Genomic DNA, 10906 nt, shown 5'->3' with positions numbered 1-10906 from the left:
ATAACAAAGCAAGGTGTTCTGCACCTACACCAATTTTCATTCATACTAGACTGGGGTGTTCATCCCAGCAAGATAGCCCAGTGAGAACCAGCCTTCTACTTCATCTGTGGTCATTGGCTCACTTTTCTGGCACATCAGATGGTACCCTATAAGTACCTCCAAGCCCTGACTAGCCTAGGTGTACTCTAGGACTGACTAGTACTTGCTTCTGGGTGGGCCCTGGACATGACAGGTGATGGAGGCAGCGTTTGAAGGTTTGAATGTTTATTTAGAGTTTGCATTACCCCAACAGTAGCCCCAATGCTATGTTCTAGTCTCAGCTATGAAGTCCTACAAAAATAAACCCAAGCTTTTGCAATGTGACTTCATCAATACAGAACTAAAGCTTTGTAGCTATTTTGAAGGGGTTTTGGTTGTCAAGGTGCTTATTTTAACAAAACGCCCTGTCAGTCAAGAGGATGCATGCTTATACAGAAAGTCTGACCCATTTACTCATGCAGCGAATTTATGTACCCCCCTCCCTCCACCACCTTCAAAATAACACACAAGAACCATTTACAATCGAGGAAGTAAGGCCAGTGACCTTAAAAAAAAAAAAGACTGGCTCATTTCAAAGTGGATGAGAACACTTAAGTGCAGCCAGAGGCCGACAAGGACAGGAAGGTAGGGCATACCACACTGGCTTATCTTAGACTTCAACACTAAGCCTCAAGTACCTGTGGAAGCTGGGCTCTACATGCCACTCAAGGGGCCCTTCCTACTTCTTTACTCATCCTCTGTCAGCCTCCAACACTGAACATTACTGGTTCATTACACAACATGATCCATGAAACACGCCACCCCCCCTTCCCTGCCCTTGGCCCTCCCACCCCAATATGACTGGTTCACCCTGTGCTGGCCCTGCCTGGCTCCTGAGACTTCCCACTTTTAGCAGTTGGGGCACCAGGCCAGCAGCACCAGGGGCCAGATGGGTTGCAAAGACACATTTGGACACCACATGTGCCAAATAAAATTTGGTTCTGTTTTAAGAGTCAAAGCTGTCATTTAAAAAAAAAAAAAAAAAAGGTTAGAAAGTGGAGGATTGAGCCTTTGCCTATAAGAAACCTTTTGCAAAATACCAAAACCTTACAATTAGGCTGTGTGCAACCAAGAAGAAAATGTAGGTCAAGATACCTTCACGAGGTCACCTACAAACACTTCCCCACAAAACCAGTGGTTCTAATCAGACCACGTCCAAGTTTAGGTTGAGTCCAAAGCTAAGTAGCAGTATAAGGGCATCCAGACTTGGTAAACAAGATCACTTCTCCAGGTGAGTGTAGCGTTTCTTTCTGTCCTTATCTTCAGAGCAGCATCTCTGTGCCTCTTCAAGACCCTGTGAGGAAGTGAGTGTGTCCCACAGATACCTGTCACACAGCTGTCTATTCCCTTACCACCCTGGGGACCAGAAGGCAGTAGAGGTAGGAAGCCCCGGCCCTCCACATCCCACATGTGACTATACAAGACACTAGCCAGACTTGTTTCTGTGAGCAGACAGGCTTGCTCCTCAGCTTTAAGCACAGTCTTAAGCACAGTCTAGGGTCATTCACCCCTCCACCCCCTATCCCAGGACCCAGAAGGTTCCCCACTCACTTTTACTGCACCCTTACACCCGGCCAGTCCCAGCTCGGTGGGAAGTGGGGTTGCGCCGTGTTGTCCCATTGCCTCTGCCTCCTCGGAATCCACCACGTGAACTGCGGCCACGAAGGAACCTCCCAGACACCCCAAAGGTCTCAGTGTTCAGCTTCCTCTCTTCAGCCCATGTTGTCCGCCTAGAACTAAATAATAAGATCTGACTAAGCTGAGCAGTGGTGATGCACACGTTTAATCCCAGCACTTGGGAGGCAGACGCAGGTAGATCTCTGAGTTCAAGGCCAGCTTGGTCTACAGAGCAAGGGCTACACAGAGAAACCCTTTCTTGAAAAACAAAAACAAAACACCTGACTATAGTGGGCAACAACTAAAGTTTCTGAAATCTGCTTCATCCTTCCAACAGCACAGAGAAGGAAGGAAGAAGGAGCTACTGCCATGTTGCTAAAGAAGCAGGGGAATACTACCCTGAAGCACACACCCTAATACTGCAGAGGTAGGCCTACTTTGGCTCAAGACACGTATCATAAACAAGTGATACAAGCAGGTGACAAAGAAGCCCTCAAAAGCCCACACAAAAACATTTAGATCCCAGCCCTTCCACATAGTCACCATCTTCCAGCCCAGTCTCCAGCTGGGCCATCTAGCTTCCACCCCATCTTCAGCCACTGTCACCAATGAGGCAGTACAGGTCAGCAAACTGCTCCTGACTGGCTCTTCATCCACTTACAATACAGCCAATACATCATCACCCTGCCCATTCGGATGCACAGCAGGTTCAGATTTTGGGCTTCTGGAAAGTCCCTTTTCTCACTCCCACAGCTGTTGCTAAGACCTGGCCACAACTCTCCTCACAATACAGCTGGGCCTAAAGTCCTCTTAGCTTCCATCTCTTTCTTGCTTCAATTGCTCCCCTGATAGTGTGTGTGCATGGCTCAGGCTACCCAGCTCATTTTCTGTTCTTCAGTGGTTGGCAGTGTGCCTAACACTCAACCCAAAGGACTCTTGGGTCTGTTTCCACACCATGCCTGCTCCGAAGACTACAGTCTGTGGGTGCTCATCTACAGTGCTGACATACATCACAATCACTGACTTCCAGAACTTAAGTGTTTCCATGCCAGTAGGCAGATAAAGCAAGAAAGAACAGTACAAATGGGACTCCTGGGGGCAAACTGGAGTGCAAGACCTCATCAAGCTAGGGACAGCCAGAGGCTTCTAGCTGGTAGATAGAGGCAGACCCAGCTGGGACTCTTACCATGTAGAAATGTAAGATCCCAGAACACCCACCCAGAATATAAGCTCAAAGCTTGGACTTAATGTTAGTACATTTTAGTCATGTGCTTCTAGGACTTATAAAACAGCTATCCTTTCTTTCCACAGTGCACTTAGGCCCTTACCTTGTTTTGAGTTCAGAAGAAATGTTATCAAAGAAGGACTTGGATTTGTCATAGTAACAGTTGGGCCCCAGAAGATCTTCCTCAGCAGGAGTCTCTTCACTCTGGGTCATCACAGCTGGGTCCTTCTCTTCCCCCTTCTCAGCTTTGTCATCTACAAAGAAGCAGAACACAAAGGTCCAGAGACAAACACTACCCAATTGGTCTCCTGTTGGGGTCCACTCTGTAGCTGTCCTAAAGCCCAGAGGATGGCCCAAACATCTTTCATGCCAAAGAGATCCCTTCTTCTCACTGCAAGTCACAAGTTTCACAAACCCACCCCAACCCATCCTCATCTCATTTATTCCTCAGAGTTTACTCCAATTTTTACATTCATCAGGACCCCAACTCAATCCAGAGTGACGTCAGTCATCCTGTCTTATTAATTAACATGCTCTAGAGACCCTCTTGAGGGATAACTTTCAAATGAATCAGACCTTTAAAATTCAGTTTCTTCTTAAATTCTTTATCAAGCTCTTCTCGGTTGAACTGGGCATTTGCACTCTCAAAATCAAAGTCACCTTCAAACTTGATTGTGTTTTCCTTAACATTAGTTGGACGGTTTTGCCCTCTGGAACGATTTCTTGTTCGCCGATTGCCTGTGCAGAGGAAAAAACAGCATGGCTGAAGTCACCAACTTTATTTCCAGCTTGAATTCAAGAGCTCAGACACACTGAAGAAAAGGGGCATAGCTCACTGAAGCACCACCTTAGCCCCAAGTACCCAGCACAGGCAAGCAAAGCACAGCCTGCTACTCATGGCTATAGAACTCAAGTGGCTATGGTGTTACCTGACCGCCTCCGTGGAGGTCTTCTGTTCTCATCATTCACCTGCCCTTGAGTGTGCACAGGTGCCGGCTGGACTACATCTAAGGTGCAAAGGGAAAAGTGAGGCAAAGCTCCGCAGAAGCCAGAACCCAGCCACCAAAGCAGAGTACCACCACCAGCAGGACTACGGAACTGAGGTTGCCTGCCCAGAGGCCTGATTACAAAAGCATGTGGTCTGGGATTGGGGTAATGCTTTATAGCCCAGTACATACTACACTGGGAACACAGAGCAAACTGCAGGGAGAAATCAGTGTTCAAGTACCACTGGCAATCTTGCTGCTTGGCTGAGCCTGGCGACCATTGAGCTGTGTCCCCGAGGTGACCTTGCTGGGTACCAGTTTCTTAGCATTCAAGTTATCAGCAGAACTAGTCTGGACAGCCTGCTCCACCATGGGGCTCTTGCCGACTGGGGTAGATGGAAAACCAGCTCCTGAGTTTAAGAGGGAAGGAAGGTTTAGAAACAGCTAAAAGGAGAAAGTTTACTACCTCCAGTCATTTCTCCTGGCTGCACCTTGGGGATAGGGCAGGGGTAACACACTGTCTAGAAAAGTCTAAACTCTGGATTTACTCTCCCAGACTGGCCCATTCCCTTTGAGGCTGGTCCAAGTGACAAAAGAAATCCAAGTCACACAGAGGCGGCAGAGCCAAGGAGCACCAGTTCTTGAGCTCCAAGTTAAGGAACTACAGTGAGAGGAAAGTCACTGTGCTACCAATGCCAACGGGTACTTCAAGTTTACCAATGAATTTTCTAGACAAATTCTGACCAAACCTGAAATGAATTCAGAATTCAAGAATTGTTACTCTGGGGAGGAGGGAAGCGGGGAGGGATCTATGGTTGGTATGTAAAATGAATAAAAAATTTCTTAAAAAGAAAAAAAAGTTACTCTAGTCTATGCTCAAGAACCACCACCCTAGCCCAGGATCTTCTAGGAAGTATAGTAGTCAGACTCTAAAATTAAATTCTAGAACAGCTTTATGAGAAACAGAATGAGATGGTCAGGACAGACTGCAAGCAAAGTTTACAACCCACAGCTTTTCAAAGAGTAAAAAGCTCTTCATAAGCAAGTATGGGCTACCAGGTGCCCAGTGTGAGGGACTATACCTACAGTACTACACAGAATGCGCCCCCAAAACAGGGTATCCGTGGTATTCCCAACACGAATCCTCTGAAACTGGCAAAACATGAAAGGCTAGCAGTCCAGTCTGATGCCACCTTGACCTGTCCCAGGACCAGTAACCCAGGGGGAACATTAAGTCCTTAGGGACTATGTGGAACTGGAATGAGATGTAAACAATGAGTCCTGACATTGGCAAAATAGAAGGAAAACACTGTGGAGAAACTCCCATCATGCAGTCAGAGACGCACTCCCAAGGCAGGTATCCATAAAGTCCTCGGACAGAAACTAAGCTGGACTACATTCCCAAGCCTATCATCTCACTCAGCAAGAATGACCCCAAAGACAAACAAGAAACAGTCACACTGAAGTGGCTTGTGTGTACATTTTAAAAAAGTATTTACTTATCTGTATGTGTATGGGTATTTTATCTGCATGTGTGTCTGTGTACTACATGCATGCCTAGTATCCTCATAGGCCAGAAAATGGGATCAGATTCCCTAGGACTAGGGTTCTAGACAGTTGTGAACTACCATGTGGGTGCTAGGAATCAAATCCAGGTCACCTTAACCAGCCAGTGCTCTTAACCATTGAGCCATCTATCCAGCCTCTTGTGTGCTTTTTAAAAAGCAATTTTACCCTATGGGTAGTTTTATGTGAGCAATCCTAAGGACAATGAAAGTATCCTCAGTCATACTCTTAATTAGAAAGGGTAATGTATGCTCTAACTCAGATGCAAAGAGGCCCTACAAGACATAACAACCCACACAAATAGACTTGTCTTCTATGCCTTGACCCAGGGGAGGCCTCCTGGATTGAGACAGGTAATGATGAAGGCTAGAGCTGGCTACAAGCATGATGCCACATGTAAAACAGACATGCAGAAACATCAGCACAAGAACACCAGAAAGGTGAAGAAACCCTGTAAGTGCTGCTGCATCAGCAGATAGGTGGGTGGACATCAATACTAACCAGCTAGGGGGCTGCCATGCACGCTCCCCACGTCAAATGCCCTTAAGAGAGAACTGTATGTTTCACCTGAGTTGTTTGGGGAAGTTCCACAGCAGAAATCCAGAACATGTTTAAGACCCAGAAAACCCCAGAGAAACAGCTTTTTGTCTTCCCATGCAATGGCCATGGACAGGTCAAACTGTAAACCCAGGCAGAATGAACTAAGTGCTCTGCTGACTCTAACCCTTTAAAAATGACATTAATAAATCAGGCCAGAAGCTAAACCAAACAGAAGCAGTATCCTGATCCCTGGGCCTAGCAGAACTGTTCCAGCTCCTGCCATCCTGGCTGTTTACCCCCTGGCTCTAATAGTCTACAAGACAGCATGCAGTTAGTTCTCCAAACTGCTGTTACCCTTGGAAGTGAGCTGAGGTGGCTCTGAGGACATGTCAAGCTCTGAAACAGGCTGTGGAGATGGAGAGGAACTAGGGCTGGAAGCAGCGGCTGAGGCTGGAGGGCTTATCAACTTCTCTAAAGAAGAGAAAGAGAGAAGAGCAAAGAGAAAGCACACAAATAAGTCAGGACATACTTGTCTTATGCCTAGTAAGCTTGGAAAGAGCCAAGCGACCTCTCAGATGATGTATTTTAGAGCCAGGCTGAGAAGTCACCTGCCACATCAGAACAGCAACACAAATGGCCCATAGCATTGGTCTGGAGCTTAATTAATTAACATCCCCTGCTTCAGCTGCCTTATGCTGGAGTCTCAGCAAGGATGGATGGACAAGATGCAAACTATGGGGGAAGCACGCATGTGTACATATGCACATTCATGTAGAGGCCAAAGGTCAACCTGGGGTGTAGCTTCCTTGGGTGTCATCCACTTTGTTTTTAAGACAGGGTCTCTCAGTTGCCTTGAACTCACTGATTAGGCTTAACTCTTAGGCTAGTTAACCTCAAGGGTCTGCCTATCTCTGTCTCCCCAGCACTGAGATAAGTGCCCATTTCTTTAAGGTCCATTTCACTCCCAACACAGAGATACTCTATTCTAGGAGTAGTAGTAAACCTCAGTAGAAACCAACCTGAGATGGGCTCCTGCAATAGGTTAATACAGGGTATTAACAGGCTCACAGATAAACCTCATCTGTGAGAAACTACAGCTGTACCAGAACTTTTGATTTCAAGTACATTTTGATTTATGTCACCTGGTGCAAAATCAACACTGCTGCCTCTTTAGTTTCAGAAAACAGTAAACACTAACAAGCTGAAGCTACAATGGGTAATTTTATTAGGAGAGTAAGATACAACAGTCCAGGAGCTGTATAGCATGAAGAATTGTCCCACTCTCAGGGTGTATGACTTCACTATATGGTGATCACAGGCAAAGGTAGTTGAGCACACAGAATGGTCACTCACCTAGACCTAAGGAAGCGGCATACTGCTGGCTGAGCAGGGAGCTGGCTGCCAGCTGGCCATACGGTGGCATCCCTCTGAAGGGGCTGTAAGGCACATGTGGCTGGAAGGGCGAGGCGGAGGCAGAGCCCAGGGAGGACTGAACAATGAGACACACAGGTAAGAGCACTGCAATATCCTATTACCCTTCAAGTAAGTCTCCACATACAGCCCTTTCTTAGACGTGAAGAGGGTGCCAGGTCTGTCCCCCTGCACTCCCGATATGGTAGGTAGTTCTGGGCAGTTTCCAGTGTTGTCAAAGATGCATGAACTTCTTCACAAACTTAAAACCCTCTCTCTTACAGCTCGCCTCTGCCAACAGCAGTCTGGCCTTTTTACAAGAGGTAATCCCACCTTTAGTTGGAGAAAGGCTCCCATGAAGAAATGTGGGGCCAGGAACTATTTATTCATCTCCAAACATGTCCATCCCCTCCCCTACTCCCTCTCACCACCCTAGAATCCAGGACCATGCCTGCTTATTTGAGGACTCACCTATCCCCCCCCCCCCCTTTGACTTCCTTTCAGACCCTAAATACCTATTCACCAAGCTTTTCAGAAATCTGACTTGGGTTCTTCCAAGTGCCACAGAAGTCATCCCTGCCTGCTCCCACCTTTCTAAGTACAGCTTTATCTCAGAACCTGGAACAGTCTGAACTGGAAAAGCCAACTTAGGTCTAAATTTACAGAATAATCTAGATGTCCCTTCCCCTAATAATCCTGCAGAATAACCTACTAGGCAGTCAGGCTTAGCTTAAGACTTTCAAATTTAGTGTCCTACAACAATGGAATATAACAGCAGAAGACTATTAAGACAGTGAACCAACCCTGTCATCCAAGAAGCACCTGATGCCACTCACACTATTGCCACTCTGGACTTGACTGTTATGTTCCAGGCACTCCAGGATCAGGCAAGACCACCAGCAGCAGTAGCAGCAGCACCTAACACACAGCAAGCTACTACTGGCCTTGCCATACAGAACATACTACTCAGTACAGTACCTGCTGCATGAGTTAACACCTTTCTCTAGGAACAGAAACCTTCTAGATCAAAACCAGGCCAGTGTTCATTAGAGGGCAATTCCTCAAGTTGAACACTCTGGAAAAACATGACACCAAATTCCATGTGGAAACCCAGTTTATTAACCATACCCACACACATACCTGAACAATAGCAGGATCTTGAGGGAGTGTGTGTTGAGCTTTTGGAGGTTCACACACAGTAATATCTTTGATATCACTTCCCCGGAAAATGATGTACTCATAAATTTCCTCTCTTGGGGGAGCAGGCCTATCTGTGGGACGGTCTTCAGTACCAAAGGACCTCACTTAGGGGTTGAAAAAAAGAAGGGTTAAGTTGTAGTCCTGTGCCAAGACCATCTGATCAAGCTTCGGACACTACAGCACCCTCTCTGACACAGCACTCTATTTACAATTAGCAGCTACTTAATTTCCCAATTTTCAGCTGACAATACCTATAAGGCACCGTATCACAAAGAATGCAAGGGACAGCAGCTCAGAAGATAGAAAAATGTCACAAAATCCAAAGCCTCGCAAAGCTCCCTGAACAAACCCACTGATGTGCAGAGCTCTCTGCAGATAAGGCTGGCTTTGCAGAACCTCCCTCCTCACATCTGACTGCAGATGGAACCCAGCAGTTTCATTCCTCAACCCTCATCACAGGCTGCAGCTGAGGCGATTTTCCCAGGCAAGCACGAGAAAGCTCCCTAGCCCTGGCTGTTGCAGAAACAAAGGGAAGGAGTCCTGGAACTCAGACGCCCTTCCACCCCAACTCTCTGTCCATAAGGAAATTCTGGACCTAAGGGACCCTCCACAGGATCTAGGAAGGCTAGCACACCTCTCTTTGACAGGACTCCGGGGCTGATCTGGAGTCTGGTGGCAGGATTTAAGCAGCAAACTCCTAATTGTGGACTACTCTGGGTCTGTTTCTCCAACTGGGGATCTCAAGTCAAAAGCGGTGCAGCACGGAGAGTTCAAGTGGATAAAAAACCCAGAACACTGAGCTCTCCCCTGCAGCGCCGAAGTCTGGGTCCGGGAGCCAGCCTTCAAATGGAAGGTACTGCTAGGGTTTGGGAGAATGCAGCACGCTCATTTCAGACTGGCCTGAACTCTCCAATCTGCACCCTCGGGGGTCTAACACACAAGCCGGGCGGGCTGCTGCGCTCGCGCTTCTGAGGAGCAGTGAGAAAACGAGCGCCCCATTTTACGCGGAGAACGGAGACAAAGAAGCTCTGGGGCCGGATGCTGCCGGGTCCAGCGCACACCGGCTCTGGACTTCTCCCATCACAAACCAACAACCAACCCCTCAAGTAGACAGGGTCGGAAGAGTTCAGGGCAGGGCAGTCGCAGTTCAATCGACGCCCTAGCTCGGCTAGAGGCTGCAACCGGACGCGGAGGGCCGTAGCTGCCGAGGGGTTCCAGGGCAGCGCGCAGGACCCGTGCCCCTCGCCTGGGCGCGCGCCTGGCCCCGCAGGGGCGTCTCCACAGCCGCCCCGCCCCCCGACACCTGCAGGACCACGGCCCGCTCCTCCCCTAGCCCCCGCGGGAGCGGGGAACACCATTGTGCCGGCAGGCGCGGGGCGGCGGAGCTGTTGGGGCGGCGGTTGGGCGCGCGGCGGCGACAGGCCGCTACCTTTGGCGAGCGCCACGGTGGAATTGTCGGTGTCGATGGTGTAGAGAATGCCCTCGTAGCGGATCTGCGCCTTGGAGATGAGGCTGATCTTGCTGCCCAGATACGGGGTGCCGGACGAGCCGCTCATGGCGGCGGCCGGGGCGCGCCAGGCGCGGGGAACCAGCGCCGAGCCCCGCCCGCTCCGCCGCCGCGCGGTCGCCTGGCCGCCCACTCCTGCGCAGCCCTGCGCCGCCGCCGAGGCGCCTCCAGCCGCGCCTAGGGGCCTGCGGGCCGCGAGCGAGCCGGAGAGGGAGCGGAGCGAGGCGCGTAGCCCGAGTCTGAGGCGAGCGGGGGAGGAGTGCCGCCGCAGCCACATCCGGGGCCTCCCGCCACCACGCGCCGCCCCCGCACGCTCGTAGCCTATTGGTTCGTCGCTCCCGGCTCCCTTTAAATATGGCCGCGCCGCCGGCAGTGGGCGGGTCTGCGCCTGCGCAGCTCGGAACCGACGGCTGGGGACCAGCCTCTCGGATTCTACACAGCCGGTTCCCAGAGGGCCCCGCGCACGGCTTAGGGGCGTGAGACGGAGCGGGCGGGGCGGAGCGCGCGTGCGCGGGGCGGGCGGGCAGCCGCTGTTTGCAAACTCGGGGCGGATCTGGGGCTGGTCCTGGAGGGGCGCCAGGCTCCTCCCGCTGCGCGTGCCTGCGTCGCCCTTAGGGCGCCGGTGTTAATACGCTGAAGAAGCTTGTGGCTTCGTTTCCAGTTAGTAGGAGACGGACCCCGACTGCCAACGCTGGGCAAGGAGCGTCCTGAGTTAAACTCGGGCCCGCGGCCCAGGAAACGGCAGGCAGGCGCAGCTCAGCACTGCAGCGCTTCTGG

The 10906-nt window shown here is 50.0% G+C and overlaps 1 protein-coding gene across 3 annotated transcripts; it reads right to left on the bottom strand.

Moving 5' to 3' along the window:
* Positions 1-247: 247 nt before the first annotated feature.
* On the bottom strand, positions 248-10414 carry Lsm14b (LSM family member 14B). 3 transcript variants are annotated; one of them, XM_036185283.1, is made up of 10 exons: positions 10052-10411; positions 8563-8726; positions 7366-7501; positions 6367-6483; positions 4149-4316; positions 3850-3927; positions 3497-3658; positions 3024-3174; positions 1630-1814; positions 248-1372 (listed from the first exon to the last, which is right to left on the bottom strand). In XM_036185283.1, exons 1-9 carry the CDS (start codon positions 10404-10406, stop codon positions 1643-1645), a joined length of 1503 nt encoding a protein of 500 aa, XP_036041176.1. In that variant the 5' UTR covers positions 10407-10411; the 3' UTR covers positions 248-1372; positions 1630-1642. The 3 variants fall into 3 exon arrangements, with proteins under 3 accessions (XP_036041176.1, XP_036041177.1, XP_036041178.1); XM_036185284.1 differs by lacking the exon at positions 3850-3927 and having other exon boundaries at positions 10052-10414; XM_036185285.1 differs by lacking the exon at positions 6367-6483 and having other exon boundaries at positions 10052-10412.
* Positions 10415-10906: the final 492 nt, after the last annotated feature.

The sequence above is a fragment of the Onychomys torridus genome, chromosome 4, assembly GCF_903995425.1.
Source record: "Onychomys torridus chromosome 4, mOncTor1.1, whole genome shotgun sequence".
NCBI lineage: Eukaryota > Metazoa > Chordata > Mammalia > Rodentia > Cricetidae > Onychomys > Onychomys torridus.
This window is presented reverse-complemented; position numbering and strand designations above follow the sequence as displayed.

Excerpts from the sequence above, each read along its gene's own strand:
- Lsm14b (XM_036185283.1), bottom strand. The coding sequence starts at position 10,406 with ATGTGGCTGCGGCGGCACTCCTCCCCCGCTCGCCTCAGACTCGGGCTA. Across the intron at positions 7,502-8,562 it reads AAGATCCTGCTATTGTTCAG|TCCTCCCTGGGCTCTGCCTC; the intron begins GTATGTGTGTGG and ends CTCATTGTTCAG. Across the intron at positions 4,317-6,366 it reads ACCTCAGCTCACTTCCAAGG|GAGCTGGTTTTCCATCTACC; the intron begins GTAACAGCAGTT and ends TCTTAAACTCAG.